Consider the following 21,282-nt stretch of genomic DNA (forward strand, 5'->3'; position numbering starts at 1 on the left):
GGGCAGCTGTACGTGGATCTGCAGCTTTCTCTGAAATGTCAAAATCTCGCCCAGCTCATTGTTGTGCTCAAAGACTATGTCAGAGTTGTGAAAGCCACTGGAAAAACCTTCTTTCCTTCTGCTTTTCTACTGGAATCAGTGGGAAAGCCTCAGAGAAAGCAGTGTCAGGCCTCAGCTGAAAAGAGACCAACAATAACCTTCTTGCATCCTCCTGAACTTGTAATCTTGGGGGTAGTTTGCAGCCAGGAGTTGCATTGAATTCCATGCTGCTGATAAATATCTTTCATGCTTTAGGTTTCCACCGTTCTGTTTTATGAGCTGCACCTCTGCTCTTGAGGTATGAGAGAGATGTAGGAGGCAGAGGCAAGAGCCCCACTCCTTGTCACAGTTCTTATTGGCACAATTGTCTGAAATGTTCTCACAGGAATAGCATGGTTCCTCCTAGGAAAAAAACAAACAGGAATGGGTGCTACTGATCACATGCACATCCACAAGGCATACCCCATCTCCTCAGACCAGAGGAGCGGTTCATTCCTCCTTGTGCTGGCTTCAGTGAATCTGCCCCAACTGTTTTTGGACTGGTGCCATGCTGATACCAGACAGGGGAAAAAAAGCCCCTACTATACTTAAGACTAAGTTGTGCAACCTGGAAAAGATGACCAGTTACTAGTTACAAAGGCATGTCTCTGTCTCAGGCTTGTTTGATCTTCCATGCCAGCAGGTTCATATGCAGTCAGGTACCAGCAGACTTCAGGGTTTATGCCTGTGCATTGCACTGCTGGGGTAAGGCTGTTGGTGCTATTGCCTTCTTTTGCCAGCTGCCAGTCACACTTATCTGGTGAAGACAGATCAAAATGCAACTTGCAGCCTGTGTGGTTTCCATCAGCTAGTGTGCCCTGCCCCTTCCCAGTAGCAGAGCCTTCGTCAGAGAGCTGTCTGAAACATCAAACCAGTCTCTACTGCAGCCTCTTTTAACAGCTGACATGGGCCACCTCCCTTGTTTGGTAGGAAAGGAGAGCCTAAGAGGCAGGGGAACAAAAGCCATGGCAAAGCAAGGAGCAGTCTGTGCAGGCTCAGTGGCTGGCACCTCTTGCTTATGCAAGAAGTCAGCCAAGGCAGTGAGCGAAGGAGGTCGCAGAGCTTTACATGCCCCCACCATTCTGCCAGGCCTCCTGTGGTGTGCTGTTCTTTGGGGCTTGAAGAGGTGAGGGTTGGATCTGAAGCATCTCAAAGACAGCAGGGTCCTGAAAGATCTCAGTACCTCCTGCTCCTTCTTTCTTCTCGTGGTGGTCTCGTTGGGCTCTATGCAAGTGAGGAGTGCTTGGTAGTAAAGCTCCTCCTGAGCACCTTCCTGCCCACAGGTTACCAATAGCAGTGCTGCCTCTGAACACCCACTGCATGGGCTCCTCCTTTCATACTTTCTACTGACGTTTCATTCGCTGTCACTTCCAAAGGGGAATTCTGGCTGTTTCTGCAAAACAGAAACATGCCACTTGCATAGATTTTTAATTTTTGATGTAATCCAAGAGCGGCGATGTGCCTGTTGCTGTGCCTGTTTGTCTCGCGCGATGAGAAATGCGAGCTGTCTCTGATGGCAGGCCGCTCTGATTGATGCCGGTGGCATCTGGTGTCCGTGGGCCTCGCTCGGTTCGGGCTGAGCAGCTGGTCTGATAAACAAATCTGTACCCAATTCCAGTTTTCCTGAATGGAAAAACACAGCTTCTTTGTGATGCATTGTAGTCACATCTGATCTCGGCGGCTGCGTGTCTCTCTCCCAGCAGAGAGCTGTTCTTCTCATGCACAGCTGCTTATCTAATGCTCTTCAGCCTGGGCCGTGTGACTGCTGCGACTGCAAGAGGGACTGGCCCCAGCAGAAAGTGCAGCACCTCCAGAGCCCACTTCTGTCCGTCCCCTGCTTTATTTGTCCCACTGATCAGGCATGGTGCTGCTCCTTGCTCTCCCAGAGCTGTGTAGTGCCATCAGGCTTTCTCCCCTGCCCAGCACATGGCACAGGTTTCTGTGCTTGCCCTCCTCAGAATGCCTGTGGCTGGTAAAGCCTTACTGCATCCCAGTGCAAGTGGCATCGGGTTCTTCCTGAGCATTTTGTGCAAGACCAGGTGTCCCGGACAAGGGATGCAGGGCAGAGGCACTGACAGAGCTTGAGCATCATCTCTGGCAGCTGTGTGTCTGCAGCCTGTGGCATGGAGCTAGGCAGTGCAAGACAGAGCAAGCAGTCTGCAAGATGCAGGGTCAGTGGCTAAAGTAACTTGGTTGTAACTTCTCTGGGTCTCTTCTCACCCTCTCAAGCAATTGTGATCCACATACTGTATACACAGAGGCCAGTGAAAGGAGACTGATCCTGTCTTTACTAATACCTCACTGCGGCTTCAGATCTCAAAAGAGGCAAAGCTGTACAGTTTTCTGGCAGGCTTCCATGGTGTGACCCAGAACTGTCCCCTTGCCCTTGAATAACACCCTGGATTCTGGATTTTCTCTCCTTTTAACTCCTTCCCAACACCACTTCCCACAGAGATCCTGCCACTGGCTTTCAAAACAAACACGTTATTCCATTAGTTGTTTCTGCTCTATATCCGGAGCACGAGCTCGGTCACACCAGGGGACCCACCAGCTCCTGAGGACAAGGGCCAGAGCATTGCTCCACCACTCCAGCAAAATTTCGTAGTAATGCACTAACTGGGACCAGGCTGCAGCTGCCAGCACAAGCCTTCCATGTGTAAGCACAGCACACTGTGCTGGTGGATCAGCCTAGACAAGTCTTATCTGCAGATTAAATGATTCAGTGGTCCTTACCTAATAAGTGAGGAATTTGTGCCTAGGCCCTGACACTGCATCTAAATTTATGCACTGCAGTTGGACAAGGAGCTTATATTTGTTCCATTCCCTTCCTGAAAAGGGAGGAAGCAGTTTTGTCTGCAAGTAAATCCAGGTAGTCCCCTGGGATTGACTACAATAGTAGTTTAGTCTCCTCTTTTAAAGCAAAGCTGAGGTAAAAAAGAAAAGAGAATAATAAGAAGGCTTTTTTCCTCCCTGATCTTTTTGTGCCTTTGCCTCGTCCTTTTGCCTGCTCCAAGCAGCACCAGTCCATGGTTGTGGCTCCCTAGATGAAGGGTTCTCAGGAGCCTTGTGACTCTCCGTCCTTTGCAGATGTGGCCTCACTATAGCAGCCTTGATCCTTGTGAGGATAGGGAAGGGGATAAATGCATGCCTGGAGGAAGCCTCCCCTCAAATTTAGCCTCCTTAAGAGCAGTGAGATAACACAACACAGGTCCAGTGCAGTAGTGCAGGTTAGGACTAAGGTGGGCTGTAGCCCATACCCCTGAGTTCCTCAGCCCAGCAGCGAAAAGCTGCCAGAGCCACGTTCAGGCAGCACATAGCAAAGAAAGTTTCCCAAGTTCTAAAAACAACCATCTGACTTGTGTGGAGCCACTGGAGCAGGACAACCTGAGTCATGCCTGTGGCAGCACAGCTGGAGGGGTGATTGCATAGCAGAATGATGGCTCAACTCACAGGCAGAGATTTTCCTCCCTCTAAGAGGGGGGGTAAAAGCTGGAGAACACGTGGAGAGGACAGGCATGCAATGTGTAGCTGTGCATTACTTGAGAAAGTAAGCTGGCTGTAGAAAGGGGAAATTAACAATGGAGCCAGTAGTGCCCAGATGATCTAGGGAGCCAAAATTAGATGGTGCTAAAAAATTTGATGTTTGGGTTGAAATGCCAACAAGTTTTGATCCCTTCCATTCCCAGTTTAACCTAAAACACAGCTGCTGCTTTGTATGGCAGGGATTTTTTTGCCCCCTCCTTTGTATTCTCTATATTAATAACTATTCCTGCTTTTGCTGTGGTTTCCTAACAGTGTTTGTCATCTGTGACTGAAAGGTGGTAAGAGCTATTTAGTACAACCATGATCATTATTAGGGGCCCCAACTGAGCATGGACCATCGCTTGTGTTCAGTGCTTGATGCCTTTTGTTAAGAAATTGCTTTCCCTCTGTCTGACAGCAAGCATGGCCCAGTGGCACTCAGCAGATCCTGCTCCCTCCCGCCTGGCAGCAGCTGACCGGGGTGGCCACCCACACTTCTGTCCAGCATGCGACCGTCATCCCAGAGTCCATGGCAGGCACCCAACCGCTGGCAGACTGGAGGTAAACTGGAGGTGTTTGGAGGTGCCCTAAAGTACCCACAGGTGCTGGAGGAGGCATGAGGGCTGGGGTCTTGCAAGGCTACAGGGCTGAGGGGAGAAGGGCTGCAGCCTGTGATCCCACTGTCTGAGAGCTATGGGAGATTTCTCTGCTCCATGCCCTCGGAGTGGAATGCTGTGCCCACACCACTCCTTCCGTCTGTTCCCTGGGGAAAACGCTCCAACCTGGGAGCCCAGCAGGCCCTGGAGGAGAGGGCACCGTGGTGAAGGGCAGTGGGAGGCTGTGGAAGAGCCTGCTGAGGAGCCGCCGGTTGCATTCTAAACGTGTGCCTGTGTCCCCGCTGCGCAGGAACACGCACGCCCACGGCAGCCACTACAACCCCATCATGCAGCAGCCCACGCTGCTGGCCAGCCACGTGGCCCTGCCCGCCGCCCAGCCTGTCAACGTGGGCGTCGCTCACGTCATGCGCCAGCCGCCCGCCGCCACCTCCGCCAGGAAGAGCAAGCAGCACCAGTCAGCTCCACGGTGAGTGCCAGGGGCTCCCCGCCTGGCTGCTTCCGACTGCGGCCCCGCCATGCCAGCCTGCTGGTGAGGGAGGTGCTCGCTGACGCCTGTGGGGGATTAGATCACACATTTTGTGATGGGGCTCTTCACTGCCTCACCTCTTTGGTACCCAGGAGGTAGTTGGGTGTGTTATATACACAGTGAGCATCGTTTTGTGTGGGAGTTAGTGGCTGGAGAAGATGCAGGATGGGAGGCTCAGGCCCTGTTCATACAGTTTGTTACGCTGCTGCAATTACCCAAGGCCCTGTAGTCACCATGATTTAAAAATGTAACCATATTCTCAGGTCGGTGTGGCTCAGTGCCCAGTTGCCACACCTTTTCTGCCCACATCATCTGGAAGAAACATTCCTGAGGTGCAGTGTTTGCACCTTGAGGGGGCTGCATCTTCAGGACCATGTGCCTGATGTGCGCACACAAGACCTGCCCTTTCAAAAGCAATGGGGTGATGACCAGTCTTCTGAGTTTTATGGCCACGTGGAGTGGAGGAGTGGGGTGGCTTTAGGCCACCTGAGCTCTCTAGCTTCTAACACAGATCATTAGCCCCTGTCTTCAACAGTCCACACCAGCAACAGATACCCATTATTATATCGTGGCCTTATTATAATCATGGCAGCATAAAACGGGGAGCATTTTATAAGGATATCTCATACTGGGCAGTCTAGAATCTGTCATCTCTCAGTAGGACCATTTGGCTCTGGAAGGAGGAGTCTGGGGTTTCTTGCACAGCTCAGATTGTAGGATCATTGCAGTGCCTATCACAGCACTGTAATCTTGTTTCGAGGACAAGGCTGTTCAAGGTGTATGCACAGTTTTTCTGGAGAAGGTCCTTTGGGCTGTGCAATTATCCCACTTCTTTTTTGAATGAAAAACCACAAAACAGTGAAGGGGAGAGAACCAAAGGGGTCACCACTTGTGCAGTGGCAAAAACTTGAGCTTGTGGTTTTCCTGGGTGACTGGACTGGAGACAGAGGGGCTTTGAGTTCGCAACCAGTTTGACTCAAGTTAAGAGGCCACTATTTAAATCCTTCCCATTTATCTGGTCTCTAATGTTGGATTTACTTTGGGTGGGCTCCAGCTGTCTTAGTCTATTCATAACACAGAGAGGCAGCTCTATCCCCAGCAAGCCAGCAAAAGAGAGTGCCTGTTGCAGCCAGTGTGCCTGTGCAGGGTCTCCCCTCTCCCGTCACTTCTGGGGCGGGGTGGCGGTGTCCAGGAGGAATGGGGCACTCTCCGAGCAAACGGTTTCTACGAATTCATTGACTGTGACTCTTTTTGTGCCAAAGGAGGAACCATGCTCCTTTTCGAGAGGGGGGTACTCCATGCTGCTCATTGGTATTCAAAAACCACTTTGAATGCTACTGTGCAGCCATTTGTTATGCAAAAAAGCCTGTGTAAGTTGGTGTAGTGTGATATACTGCCAGGGTGACTTCCTTTTGATGGATGCCACCTATTCCTTTTGTTAGCTTTCAGGCCAGGCTGAACACGCAGCCCAGGCCCCACTGTAGAACAAAACCAGAACTTTAAGGTTTTCTTCCTTTTTGAATCTCCAGATGTTCTGCAGTAGCAAAAAGAAACACAACCAAGAAAGGAAGTGTGGGAAATGAGTGAAATGGGCTTTAGTCAGTGTGCTTTGGTAAATAACCCCATCTGTAGACCCACACTGCATTGTTTGGCAGATAGGGGTGTGTTTGGATCCCTGATCCAAGTGGGTCTTTTCCAACTGGTCAGGCAGGGAAGCTGAAATAGGAAGACTGGGAATGTTTCTTTACTGTGTAATAAATATATTGTTTATTTCTTTCTGATTTATATATGTTGTATGCTGCTTCACATGGGAATGAAAAACTGAGTATATGTCCTCCCATCTGCCTGCTTTCATCCATGGGACATCACATCCTAGAGGATAAAGTATGGAGCAGGAAATGTTCATTGAAAAAGATTCTTAAACAGCAATTCATTTCCATTTAAAAAGAGCGGTTCTTCTGCTAAGTGATTGTTGTTTTCCATAACAAATTCTAATTTTAGCTCTAGTTTTTTTCTGTCCAAAAAATATCTGGTCACGATGCATCCATGCAGGATACAGGAGAAAGGGATTATCGTTTGGGTGGTTCTTCCTCCTGTGTCAGCCGTGCTGTGCCTGCCTTTGTTCTGTATGTCTGGGTGGAGTGACTGGCCTTCACCCTCCCACTGCAAACTCCTGAGAGGCAGCAGTTCTCATATGGAAATTTCTAGGGAAAACAAATTTAAATTTTTTTACTAAAAGAAACTACTTTTCAGCCAATTATATGAATAAGTCATGCAAGGCACTGTCTTCTTTGAAGAAGTGACTGCCAATTTTGCAGTTTTCCTAGACTCCATAACCCAGTGCTACTGAATCAGAGACCAGGACTCACAAACCATGGCAACGGGTGACTTAAGCACACAGAGTTTTAACCAACTAACACTTCTTCCCATTTCCAGAAATGCATCCACCTATGAAGTTTCATCCTCCCAGTCCATCAGCTCGCCCCAGCGGTCAAAACGAGTGAAGGAGAACACCCCTCCCCGCTGTGCCATGGTGCACAACAGCCCTGCCTGCAGCACCTCGGTCACGTGCGGCTGGGGCGACGTGGCCACGAGCAGCACGCGGGAGCGGCAGCGGCAGACGATCGTCATCCCCGACACCCCCAGCCCCGCCGTCAGCGTCATCACCATCAGCAGCGACACGGATGAAGAGGAAGAGCAGAAGCATGCACCCACCAGGTGAGCAGGAGTTCTCTGCTCTTCTCTGGGTGCAGGAGAAGGAGTGAGGGGCGTAGAAGTGTTGGAGTTGCAGGTTGTAGGGTTCCAGGAGGTACGTTTGGGTCTCAGCAGCCAGGTTGTCTTTGACTTGTGAGGAAAATTACTAGCTGAGGACTCTACAGATTCAGGTGATGCTCCCTTCTGTGCTTTACATTTGCTGTGTGACCTTGGAGAAGTGTAGTAGTCTTTCCATACCATGGTCTCTCATCTGTAAGAGGAAAGAACAGTTTTCTCAATCTCCTTTTTGTGGAAAGGAGACTTCAGATAGTGGTGATGAGCCTCTGTAAGTTTAAAACTCTGTTTAAAACAAAGACAGAAAGAAGGGCTTGGAAGGAAGGGACCTTAAATTTGCCTTTTCTCTTTCTAAGTGATCCAGGCATCTGTAAAGAGCATTAAATGACATCTTCCATATGTAATATTTTTCTTTAAAAAGCTCTCAAAAACAGTGGTTCTGTCATAAACACTCAACAATGATAAATATATTGCAAGAGGTTTGCTCAATCTGGATTGTGTTGCCAAAATATCCTTGAACTATCATAAAAGTGGCAGAAACTGCTTTTTGTCTGACACTGCAGAGAGGCATAGATGAGGCTAGAAAGTGGTGGCTGAGTTTGCTTCTCAGAGAATTAACTAATCCAAGTAAACAGCGTGGCCCAGGACTGCTGCCACTGCTGATCATCCCTTGTGGATCAGAAAGGACTTAATTTTCTAGGACTGTCCTTCCAGCACCTTTCATCACATGCAAGTGCTCTGGGTTTCCCATCTGATGCCAGTCACAAGACATAGCTCTGCTTTATAAGATGTAGAGAAGTAGCTTTGCAAACAGCTGAATAATTATACCATCTCTATATTGGTAACTGAGATAGGAAACTTTTAACCTTATCCTTCCAGTGTTGTCAAGAGATTATTATTTTTCACTTACTTAGAACACACTCCATGGCAGATTTTCCTTTAATCACCAGAGATACCTCTCTGTGTCTCTGCATCTTTGCAGCCTGGTGGTAAGTGAAGCCTGCACATGTGCACAGAACAGAAGAGACACATTTGGCCTCCAGGAGCTAAAAATCTGTAAAGAAAAGCCATAATGATTCAGGCATCCAGGCTGGAATTTCAGCATGCCTCCCAACAGCCACTGCTGCTTTCCATTCCCCTCTCTCCATGCTAGTGAACTCCACTGGGCAGCAAGAGCTCAGTGCTTCTCAGAGTCAGCCTTGCCATGAATGCAGTGGTTCACAGGACAGCCTAACATATTTCACTTTTTAAAAAATTAAAAATTTCTACAACATCCCTTACTTAGTGGGGGGTAGAAAGCATGTTTCCAGGAAGAGTTGCATGAAGACCAGTGTGAAAGTCAGGGGGACTATAAATAAGAAGCCCCTTCTTCCAGGGCTGTTATGGGAAAGGAAGGGCAAGACAAAAGAGATGATGAAAACTCAGGGGTCGTGGGAGCTCTTTTAAAGCATGTTTACCCACAGTGCTGATTCCAGACTTCGGGACATTATGTGCAAATCCTTAAACTTACCATCTGGGTGTCATTCTTGGGTCCAGAGAGGGGTGAAGGAAAGAGCTGGGATAACTGCAGCCACTTCAGCCAATGGTTGTCTCCTCTGCTTCAACTTCACTGCCATCTGACCAGTTTCTTCACTCAGCACCTCTCCAGGAAGACAGGCAGAACAAAGTTTAGGAGCATGTCTGGAAATCGAGTTGGGAGTTCGAAGTATTAAAAGATTTGGGTCTGCCGAAGGGCTTGGAAAGTTGTCCTGGGAGCCAGCCTTACATAAACAAACTGGCTTTGATATGACTAAAGCATATTCCGGACACGTCCTGCCTGGGATCAGATCCCTGGCTACTTTTTGTATCCATATGGCATATCTATAGAGTGCCAGGGTGCCAGCATTCCAGAAAGGCCAGAGCTTAAGAGCTAGATTTAACTTCTGAGCCACGTAGAGACATTTTGCATGGACACGAGTGAGTTAAATTGCCTGTGCACATGTAACCAGAGCAAATAGAGAATTAGAGGTAGAGACACAGGTGGAAAACAGCGTGGCCAGAATGAGAATTTTTTGGTCAAAGTCTCCAGGAGAGCAAAATCAATTTGCTCAGTACCTTTTGACGTGGGTAGATGTTAAGACTGGATTCTCAGCTGGAGTGAGAGTGTAGCTTCCAGTCAAGGAAGCTGTATCAGCATTTAATGCCAGTGGACTTTGTCCCTGATTAAGTCTTTCTCATTCAAAATTTGTCTCATTCAGGGAAGTGCCTCTAAGTTTTCTTGCTTGCCTATTTTTTTGGCTCCAAGAAAAATGGGAGGGACAGTGAAGTATGTGCTTACTGTAATCAGTGCCCAAAGGTTCAGGATCTGAGTTGAAAATGAAACCATGCAAAGAATGCATTGTCTGGCTCATATATGCAAATATTACCATATTGGGCAATAGCTGTGGTGTGGGGGTGAAAAATAAGGAATCACTTGAAACATGCTATTTTTCACATCCTAGAAACATTAGCTTTTTCTAGGTTAGAATATAGAAATCATAGGGCATTTTGACAGAACAAAGGTAGTTGCCTGATCACATCTTACTGATAACAGTGGTAACTTTGCATTAACTTCGCTGTCATTGAATCAGCTCCTCAATTTGCTACAGCACTTCTCTCTTTCACTTCTTACAGGGCTAGAAACTGCCCTGTGACCTGTGAGACTAAAAGTGTTTATTTTATTGATTCCTCAGTGAAGAGAGATTGGTTGTGAGAAGTAGTAGATCCTTTGGTGGTGTAAGGGTTCGTCAGTCTCAGTTTAAGAAGTACTGGTAATGTTGCTAAAAAATGATACTGCTGATGCAGTAAAGGAGCCCTACAGCTTGGATTTGCTCTGACAGGAAAGCCTTTCTGCAATACCAGAGCAGCAGAGAGAACTTTTCTCATACAGGGAATGCACATTTTTTATTGGTGAAAGAAAAATCTGAAAAATTAATTGTGATGTGAGTAGAATTTTCCTTTTCCTACTGAAGGGTAGGAAGTGTTACGTGTTTATGAAATACCAGCTGATCAGGAAGGCAGGGCAGCACATTGCTCGTTTTGCACTGTTGATGAAGGTAGTTTGGTGTAACCTTTATAAAATCAATAGTCATCTGAAAATGTTGGGCTCCTGTTGGGTAGAGGTGCTGGGGAGGTGGCGTGAGATGAGCTCTGGAGGACCTGCTCGGTGGAGCCTTGTCAAAGGGGGCCATCTACTGGGCCCCAGCCCCGTGCCTAAGGCACAGTCACCGAGGAGGAGCCTCAGCTACAGTTCAGCAGGGCCCATCCTCAGAGAGATGGCCAGAGATTTTCCAGGGGGCAAATTCCTGATTAGAAAACTAAGTTCATCAAAACCAAGGCTTTTTTGCTGGCTACATTGAGGTTTTTGTAGTAATACCCTCGACACAGTGAAATCTGGAAGAGCTTCAAAACTGCAAAAGGTTTTGACCTTTGTTTAAGGGAAGAAAGTGTCAGGGAATTAACTAACTAAGGAGAAGACTTCTCTTTTCTGGTTTAATGGAGGGTTTTGTTTCTTCAAAATGTAAGCAAATAATAGGAAAATAAAATTGAAATGGTCAAAATAAAAAGGGAACCTTTTTACCAAATGGAACCATTTTTACCTGGATTCTGCTGCTCACAAAATTTTGCATGTGATATTTTGTCCTATAGAGCGGCAGGGGGGAAAATTGCTTATAAAGAGCATTATATGAACAGGAAACTATTTTGTCACCCTGTTTGTTTAATGAGCTTGTACACTCTCAGCTCAGCGTCCTTTACAGGGAGATTTCATAGGGCAGGGAAACTTTCAGTGCTGTGCTGTAAGGTAATAACCCCGTTACTTACTCTGAATAGGAGGTATTAGGTCTAACTGTTACTTGTAAAGCAGTGTGAGGAAAGTGAGACAGAAAGTAGATTGATATTTCTTTTTTAAAACTTATTCCTTTTTAGCTTCTCTACTTGCTCTTGCAAGAAAGTCTAGTGGACAGAGCAGCTGACTGATAGTGCAAGTGCAGTCGCAGTGGTTGGAGCACACAGTGAGTAGCATGTGGTAGGGGTTACATACTCCCCAGCATGCAGCTTCACCTGCTGCACTGGTTTAAATTTAAATCCTCCCTTGATTAAATATTTCTAAAGCTTAGAAGTGGAGAGAAATAAAGCAAGAGCTGAGACATAGAACAGAGAGGCACAAAGGCACCTTGGAATTGTGGTGGGGAGAGAGAGCATGCAAGGTCCTGGGGAGGGATGCACTGGGCTGCACTAGTGGTCCAATGAGGGACATTTCTGCATCCATGCGTTGCAGAGCATGGCAGGAGGAAGGGATGGAAGGAAGGGTAGTGGACATGACTGTTGTGACATGCCTAGATGACTTCCTCTCCAAGCAATGAGTGCAGCAGCCAAGGAAAACATGACTCTCCTTGAAACAATACAATGGTGGCCTTCAGCTGGGTAGCTTTGGGGATGCTTCCAAAGAGGCAGGAGAGCCCCTCAGTTCCCCACTACCTGGGCTGGTGTCATAGGTAACATCTCTCCACCTTGGTTTTCCATGGGTTCCTGACATTTATCACTGTCTTTCTGGGCAAGGCAGACTGACCACTGCTGTCGTGTCGGCACGTTGAGGAACTGCCTCATTGACCATGTTCACTGGCACAAAATCCTTGCATGGTTGTGGGGTTTTCCCCTCCCTCTTAAGATGGGAAGCTCTGTGGTGTAGTCTCTGTGTGAGTCTCGCCTCTGTAACGGAGCGGAAGCTGGTGTGGGTTGTTACTCACCTTGTTCATGTCGTGCAGTGGTGGTGGAGCCCACTTCAGAAGCCTTACACACAGAAATTGCTGGCAGGCACAAACCAGGTGTTTTTGTCAACTTGCTGATGTGCACATGTGAGGGGCAAAACACCATTTGTAATTCTCTTTTGACATCTAGCCTATTGGGGCTGTGTTCTGCTGTGCATAGTAATGCACTGACTCTGCATAGCAATACACTGACTAACCACAGTCATTTGGTAAAAAGATTGCTGCCTTCCATCTCCAGAAGACACCGACATGCAGCTAATACTTAAAATTACAGAGATAGACAGTAGCTCTGTCAGCAGACCTTCAGCAGCAGGACCTTTACAACTTGCTAAGCAATTCAGTTTATATGACTTAAATAGCAACGACACATGCTGTATAGCCTAATAAAATGGCCTCAGTGTAGTACTTGATAAATACTTCTTACCATCACAAATTCACAAAGAAGGTGAGACCAGATTAACAGGTCAGGATGGAGGCTGAGCTGAAGAGAGGGGGCACGTTCCCAACACTGAGCTATGCATGGCATAAGATTTCAACATGAGGAGAGTGATTGCAGTTGTGGTGTGAGTTTTTGTTGGCTGACTCCATGCTTTCCTAGAATAGGTGGATTATTCTGAAGCAGCAACCTAAAAGGCTTGCATGTTACTAAGTTTTCAGAGACCTGGAACAGAGTTTTTGCAATGTGAGGTAAAGCTAACATGCCCTGGTGTATATGCACACCAGTTCAAAGGCACAGTTGTGCGACGGCTGCCTTCATCCTCCAGGCTGGAAGGCCAAGCTGATGACCTTGAGAGCTAAAAGACTGTTGCTACAGTGTCAGCAGCACTGAAAGGTTTTGTAGCTCTTGGAGTGAACCACACACTGAAGAATTGCTCCCACTAGACACCATTTGGTTTTTCTGTGATTCTGCTGTAATTCAAGGTATTCAGGAAAAAAAGATCTGTTCCTGCAACGCTGCCACATACCAAGCTTTTGGGCTGGGCCTTCAACAAGTGAAAGTCATCTCAAGTTGAATTGTTACAGGAGTTGTTGTCTCCTTGTCCTTGGCTATTGAGGTGGATTCAGCATTGTTTTAACACCTAGTTCAGCATCTTCTTTTCCTTAACTTCCTCTCACTTTTGTTCTCAACATCTGCCTTTCAGCACCTTGCCATTAAGGGTATCTCAGATGACCACCTTAGTTTCTTGCAGGGTGCCTGTGCACAGACTGCCTTCCTTCCCTTTCCTCTATCAGAATTCTCCTTGCTGGAGGGAGTAAGGACCCACAACCATCTCTGCTGTGCACTCACGAAGGTTATGTGATGAGAGCCATCTCCAAAACCCGCTTCTACTTAAAAGGCATGGTCATGCTCTGTGTCTGCACAAAGGACAGACAGGAATTGGTTTGGGTCCAAGTTTGGGGATAAGCTCTTTAGGACCAGGTGGGAATGGGATACTACTCACAAACTAATAATAAATGTACAAAGCAATGCTTATTTTATCTGCTGTTCCGAAAGGGAGGACACAAACCCTGGCAGTAAGGGTTAAAAAGCCTTCCTGGCTCAGTGTTTTTCATTCTGTGTAGATGGATTCACTGCCACTTCACCAATCTTCCCCCCTCCCTCCTCTGGAGAATTAAAATATACCTCCCCACATAATGCAGGCAGGCACACGAGCTGACCAGGAACACAGACCAACTCCCCAAATTACTAAATCACATTTGCTGCCGCTTCTGTGCAGGCAGGAGGGAAAGCAATTACCAGGCTTGGAGAGAGCTTAATAGGAAGGGGGCAAGACTTTTAATAGTATTTTTCTGTGTAAGCACAAGCATCCCCAAAAGCTGGGGCTGAGTTATAGGAATACAGTAAGCTTGCTGAGTAGGCAAGTGCTGTGTCAACAGGTAAAAGCTCTCAGTCCTGATAGTTTGTGAGCAGGGAAGGCAATCCATCAGCCTGGGCCTCACGCAGATAACTCCTGGGTTACTGAGAGGTGGAACAAGCAGCTGAGTGAGTCCTTAGAGGGAGCTGGAAAGAGGAAAGCTGCTGGCTAGCAAGAAGACTCTGAGTAGGGGGAATGCTAACTGCTGGACTGAATTTTCAAACACCTCCATTTTGGATTAAAGTGTATCTTTAAGCCTGTAAATCAGCTGATTTTCAGCATGAGTTGGACCTTTGATGTTTTTGAAATTCCACCCTTCATCTCTGGGGCAGGCTCTGGTACAGCAGGTGCTGAGCTCTTGGCACATGTGATTAGACCAGACTGACTTCTCTGCCTGCTGTAACATTAACCACAGTTGTTACCTTTCCTAGAGACAGAAATCCAGCTGCTTACAGTGGGACTCCTCATGTGCTTGAAATGATGCAGCCTGCTGAATCGAGAGGCTGATCGCTTGGGCCCTAATCCTGCAAATATCTGGGCTTTAGCTCTGTTACGGGAATAGTCCAGTTGACTTTGGGAGATGACACATATTAGCAGTGCTGAGCACTTGCATAAGGCCTGGCAGGACCATAGCTCTGGTCCTTTTCAGATTCCCATCCATGAAATGAGTTACTACCCTGATATGGTCCCTTTCTCTGGAAGGGTTTGGGTTCGGGGTCACTTATTTATTTAACCAAATAGTTACACTTGAATTTTTTATTGTAGCCAAGGAGCTTTAACACTCTGAAGAAGAAGACTTCCCAGGGTCCCTGCTTTGACAAGCCCTCAATCAAACTGGTGAAAAATATGCCCAAACTAAAACAATAAATAGCACAGATCACACAGAAAATTACCTGTCCAGTTCTACAGCTCAGCCTTCTCATGTCAATTGTCAGCTGAGAGCAAGTATTTCCAGTTCAGCAGCTCAGCCACTTAGATCAGGAAGGGACTGTAAAAGAACAGTTAGACCTTATCAGTTGTCAGAAAACTCTTTAGTGACTTGATTTTTCTTTATAAAATGTAATAACTGTCAGAGATAAAGAATATATCTCTCTTCCCAACTGGCAGCCAAGGGTAGCTGCAAAGGGCAAGCAGCATGGATACTCATAAATGTGTGATTACAGGCCTTTCTACTGATGGAGAGGGGAATATTGATGCAATATTAGTCATTTTTATTGGCTTAATATTCTTCTTTCGTAGCAGCATATCCAAACTGCTACATCTTTCTTTACACACAGTCATTGTCCATCTAAGATACGCTGCTGCTCTTTCCATTTCTAATCCAGTGCTCTCCAGCTCCTTGTGAAAAGCCAGAATATGAGGGTTTGCTGTTGTACGTTTTCCTTTTTGATCCATCCCTGCACCTGAAGGATTGCTTTCCAACTGCTGTGCAATAGCTCCCTCTCCTTCTCTATCATGTGCCCTGTTTCAGCTGACAATCTTTTAGGATGGCAGGGGCCTCTCAAGTCGTGTTTTTCACTGTGAGTAGAACAACATGGTCTTTTGTCCTCCTCGGGGCACACCAGGATCCTGTGATGATAGCCCAGGGAAAATCTGTGTGATGGGAACTTGTTTGTGAATGCAGCACCCCAAGCTGTTCTTTAAAGGGAAAAGAAAATAATTTTTCAACCCCGATGCATGGTGAGTTGCAGTTTGTGAATGCTGGCAGAGAGACTTTGGGATGGGCAAGTTGAAGGGAACCCACCAGTGCTCCTTTAGAACTGCAAAAAATAAATAAGGCAAACAATGTCCTTGGAAGGAAACTGTTCTCAGTGTCTGCTCCACCTTTCTTTGGGCAAGAAGCGATGCTGAGACCAGGGGAAAAACAGCTCTGTCACAGACTTGAGACCAGATTAATCAGCTGTTCCCTGGACTGGACTGTACTAGCCAGACTGAGAGAACAGAGAGGACACTCCATGGGAAAGAGATCTCTCTGCACACTCGTGAAGTTAAGATGCCTTTTTCTCCATGGCATTTCTGTTCCTGTTGGGGCTGTTTCCACCATTAAGCCTAATTACTTAGCTTTTTATGTGCTATCCATTTCTTTTCATCATTTTAAAAACTTCAGTTGCCATAACAACATAATGCAATCAGTGAAACATAACAGCTATTTTCTGTAGTCAAGGTCTGTGCACTGTCAAGGATGTGAGCCATTTAAGCAAATCTTCACCATCCCCCTTCCTCCCTCCTCTTTCTCACTCTCTCTTTTTCTCCCTAAGCAAGCTCATAACAGGAAGGAGAAACCATGAGGAATAATTAGACACAATAGCAGAGCAAATCCCAATCGTACTCATGCAGTCTAGTCTAATGAACTTCCAGCACTAATCTTGGAAGTGTTGATGTTCCTTTTTAATCACTTTTTTGATGTCATAGATTAGTTGCAGCAGGACCTTGATAATCTACACTAGAGTCAGGAGACCCAGAGCCTGTTCAGAGAAAGGAAAGGAAATCAAAAGCATTGCATACTTTGCTTATTTCTTTGTAATTTGTTCCTTATTTTCAAATACTTCTTGAGAATATGTCCATTGTACCATATTAGTAAATAGAATTGTGTGTGTTTTGTAGATTCATGGAATTTAAGCATGAAAAGTCATAGCATCTATTATTAAATCATTGCTGAAAGGCTGGGAGAAACCGCCACGTTCTTGTGTGGGTGGTGAGACTTGCAACAAAGCATAGTATAACTGCTGGGCTTCTACTGCACACATACATAAAAAGCAGTCTGAAAATAAATCTGGCAGTCTGGTTCAGTGCTATTCTAAGCAGTGTGAATATAAGATCTATCCACAATGTCTTACTCACTCCTTGACCTCCATGAAGGCTTTCCTGGAATAGTAACGAGGGAGTTTTGAAGCCTGGGATTTGGCTTAAGGAGCCTCTCTCCGGTGGAGGACTGAAGGCCGTGCTTTGTCCTTACAGACCTTGTCTGCTGCGGGCAGAGCCTTCTAATGGCATCAGGTTGATCATTGTCCGTTCACTCTTTCCACTTGTATGCTTGTGTTGCAGCACCTTGTCCAAGCAAAGGAAGAATGTCATCAGCTGTGTCACCGTGCATGACTCCCCCTACTCCGATTCCTCCAGCAACAACAGCCCTTACGCCGTGCAACATCGCACAGGGCAGAATAATGGGAACAGCTACGACACCAAAGGGGTTCCAGAGACTCACTGCAGTGGGAACCCCCGAACGATCATCGTGCCACCACTGAAAACCCAGGCCAGTGAGGTGTTGGTAGAGTGCGATAGCCTGGCACCAGGTAAATTGCACCTCTTCCGTCAAGAAAATTAGTAAGAAATAAATGATTTATCTTGGAAGAATCTCATTGTTCAGTTTCATTTTGTTTGGTTGATTGGTTTGTTTTCCAAAGAAGCTGTGCTCCTGCACTTCTCTCAGTGACACATCTGTTCTTGGTAGCCATATTATTGCATTAATTATGTGCCGTGGTTCACTCAGGAGTCATGGGGCAAGTGTCGGTCCCAAATAGTTCTGTACAAACCCAAGAATAGAATGAGGCCTTTAGCTCAACATTTGACATGAAAGGCACCCAAATGCAAGTGTGAACCTTTGCTGCCTTGCCTTTCTATAGGCTTACTTTAAAATGGGTAAGAGATTGAAAACACATGTGAATTTTCATCCAAACTTGATGACGTTTCTGGGAAGAACATTTCCCCAGGACCTTCATTGTGGACTGATGAGGTTTGCTCATCCAGAACCTCTGCAATGCTAGATAGTACTATGTGTTGAAAAGGGCTTTATGGTGGAAGTCTGGCCCGAAGCAGTTGCCTTTGAGCTACTTGGCAGTCCTTGCTTTGGACATGCTGCTGGTGAACACAAAGGCTCGAAGGGTGAGCTCCCCACCAGCTCCTTCTCCCTCCCTTCCCGCTCACCTGACGTTAGGCAAGCCAGGGCTTTTTTAGGCTGTGCACACCATACTTTCCTTCCTCTCCTTGGGATTTGTACCTGCATTGTACAGTTCTGCTGGCAGAACATTGTCTCATGGTTCTGAAGGATCTATAAAGCTTGCTCCAGACCTGCTTTGGGTGCAGTTAATCAGGTCCGTTTGTCTGCCTCTAGGATGACAGGCTGGTCGTGTATATCAAGCCCTGCTCAAGTATTCTGTTAATTGAGAGAAAGAGTTTTCTTAACCTGCTTCTGTTGTATGTCTCCTCCCAAAAGCCGCTCTGGAGGAGACTCAGTGAGGAAAAGGTAGGGTGAGCAATTAAAGAATGTCATGTAAGCTACAAATGTGTTTCCTTTCCTGGCACAGTCACCACCAGTCACCACTCATCCTCCTACAAGTCCAAGTCCTCCAGCACCGTGACCTCCACCAGCGGTCACTCTTCAGGGAGCTCGTCTGGAGCCGTTGCCTATAGGCAGCAGCGACCAGGAGCACATTTCCAGCAGCAGCAGCCTCTTAATCTAAGTCAGGTAAGTCAACTGAAATTGATTTTGGTGGTGCATCATCCAGCTATTACCTACCACTCCTCCATCATGGGCTGTCCTGTTCCAGTCTAGTGATAGTTGGACCCTGTGTTGAGTTTGATCAACTTCTTTCTACTTGACTGCAGACCCTGATCTTCCAGCTCAGGCAGAGAGGTAGTGCAGATCACACCCCTGAGTGGGCTGAGGGTACTCTTCCTGTGTGTTCTGAAGTCTGATGGTCTAACAGTGTGAGTGGGAATAATGTGAGAGGGAAAATGCAGTGGCTCAGCCACAAAGGAGTGGAGCAGGAGCATTAGGAAGGACTGAATTCTCTGTGCTGTAAGTAACCATGGGGAGAATATCTTCCAGCTGAAGAAAGTACATGAGCCTGGCAGTGGGACTGGGAGAGAAGTCCCCGTCAGGTGGAATGAGGCAAAGCAGAGCCTCTATGCATGTACGTGACCTCATGTAATGAGTTTGATCCATCCTGTGATAAAGCTGGGCTGAGATCTGGACAAATCCCATTTCTTGGCAGCATGCAGTTCTTGAGACATTTCACAATCTGTGATCAGAACTTCCAGGGAGCTCCCTGGGAGCGGCACAAAATAATGCCCTTTTCACATCCTCCACCTGGGGCCTCTCTCTTCCCTGAGGTGAGTTGACAGGAGAAGGGAGGATACAGCTCAGTTACCAGTGTTTCAAGAGAAGAAAGTCTGGAGAGCTCAGAGGACAGTGCTGGTGTGCCTCCAGAACTGGATATAAGCAGAACTTATTTTTTAAAAAGAAAAATAACTTGGTGGAGAAGAATATCTCTTCTTCCTCAATGTACAGAGGAAATTTAAAAACGTGAACAAATTTGAAATAAAAGTGTGTGAAAATGGAGGAAGTGGGCACGATGCTCTTTGCAAGTGTTGGGGAAGAGTGTGGCTACCGTATTTCAGACCACAATAGCAGCACAGAGAGTGCTTACAAAGAGGATGAAAAGGTTTGAAAGAACAGAAGGAAATAGCATGGAGCGTTTTCCTTCTTGTCTTCTAATTCCTACTTTACTGGTAACTTAACACTCTGACTACAAATGACTGGGAAAACTCCTTACATTTTTGTGCAATGCTAGAAAACAACTTAGAAAATCATGGGAAAAAAAGTACATTGGTCCCATCCTACTGCTAGAAGTTGCCTGTGCTCAAGTAATTTTAGCTGATGACAATGAGGTCACCAGGCACCTGCAGGATCTAATCAACCTGAGGGTTTTCTCTTTAAAAAATAACGTGGTTATTTTTACTAACCAAGGAAATTATTAACTGCAAATACCCAAACTGAGCAAAAATAAATTGCCTGTTCCAGGCATAGTTAGGCAATTTCATTCCCCTGAGCTAACTGTGCACCACAATTTGTCATCAGAGAGTTCACTAACAAAAACCACGTTTTGCCTGAGCAACTGGCCTTGTGGAAGATGTTCTGGGCATGCAAAGTTGTGTCTTTTGGTAGCTGTGTCAGCAGGCTGTAGCTCAAACTGGGGGACTTGTTGACCTGCTGGGGGTCATTTTGGTCAATGTATGAAACTACAGAGTCTTCCTAGGCTTGTGAGGGATCCACTGCTGTCACTCATTTCCAAGGAAAGACTGGTGATGCTGAGGGTGTCGGGAGGAGCTCAGGAGACTTTCCTGAGGCCATCCTGGTGTTGCAGGGAGGCTCCCAGGCACTACTGAGAAGGTAAAGAGCCATCTCTTGTCTTGTAACTGCCTATCCCTGTTGCTGTCTTTATCCAGGCCCAGCAGCACATCTCGACTGACCGCACAGGGAGTCACCGGAGACAGCAAGCCTACATCACTCCAACGATAGCTCAGGCCCCGTACTCTTTCCCACACAATAGCCCCAGCCACGGCACAGTTCATCCCCACCTGGCCGCGGCTGCCGCTGCTCACCTGCCCACCCAGCCCCACCTGTACACATACACTGCCCCCGCCGCCCTGGGCTCCACGGGCACCGTCGCGCACCTGGTGGCCTCGCAGGGCTCCGCCCGGCACGCGGTGCAGCACACCACCTACCCCGCCAGCATCGTCCACCAGGTCCCCGTCAGCATGGGCCCGCGCGTCCTGCCCTCGCCCACCATCCACCCGAGTCAGTACCAGGCTCAGTTTGCCCATCAGACCTATATCAGTGCTTCTCCAGCCTCCACAGTCTACACTGGATACCCACTGAGCCCCACCAAGGTCAACCAGTATCCTTACATCTAAACACTGGAATAAAGAGCGAGAGACGCACCCATCCCGGGGGGAGTGAGGCAGCCGCTTTTGTATTGAAGAACATGACAAACTAACAATGCAATGGGAGGCTCATGTGAAACTTGAACGAAGGAGACTTTAAGGAAGAAAAGAAAAAGAGGAAAGAAGGGGGAAAACCAATTCTACGATTTTTATTTAAAAAAAAAAAAAGAAAATGGAAAAAAAGAACAGAAAAAAAAATAAACCACAAAAAACCAACCATTCTGCACCAAACTAGAGAGAAAGAGAGAAGCAGAAGGACCCTTCAGCGGGTCCTGTCTTTTGAAGAACTTCACCAACAGACTTTTAAAGGTTATTTTCATCCAATAGTGAGCTACATTTAGAAATTTGTTGTCCAGAACACCTAAAATGAAATCCATTAGGTTTTTAATCCTGTAGGTATA

The 21,282-nt window shown here is 46.8% G+C and overlaps 1 protein-coding gene across 4 annotated transcripts in view; it reads left to right on the forward strand.

Moving 5' to 3' along the window:
- Positions 1-21,054, forward strand: part of HIPK2 (homeodomain interacting protein kinase 2) — a 127,424-nt gene extending 106,370 nt beyond the window's left edge. For all 4 annotated transcript variants that reach the window (XM_069003045.1, XM_069003046.1, XM_069003047.1 and 1 more), the window contains 6 exons: positions 4,019-4,161; positions 4,507-4,683; positions 7,180-7,461; positions 17,201-17,448; positions 18,460-18,620; positions 20,384-21,054. In XM_069003045.1, coding sequence (XP_068859146.1) covers positions 4,019-4,161; positions 4,507-4,683; positions 7,180-7,461; positions 17,201-17,448; positions 18,460-18,620; positions 20,384-20,851 — 1,479 coding nt within the window. In that variant the 3' untranslated portion in view covers positions 20,852-21,054. The remainder of the gene's footprint in view (positions 1-4,018; positions 4,162-4,506; positions 4,684-7,179; positions 7,462-17,200; positions 17,449-18,459; positions 18,621-20,383) is intronic.
- The last annotated feature ends 228 nt before the right edge of the window (positions 21,055-21,282 follow it).

This window comes from Aphelocoma coerulescens, chromosome 1A (genome assembly GCF_041296385.1).
Source record: "Aphelocoma coerulescens isolate FSJ_1873_10779 chromosome 1A, UR_Acoe_1.0, whole genome shotgun sequence".
Lineage (NCBI taxonomy): Eukaryota > Metazoa > Chordata > Aves > Passeriformes > Corvidae > Aphelocoma > Aphelocoma coerulescens.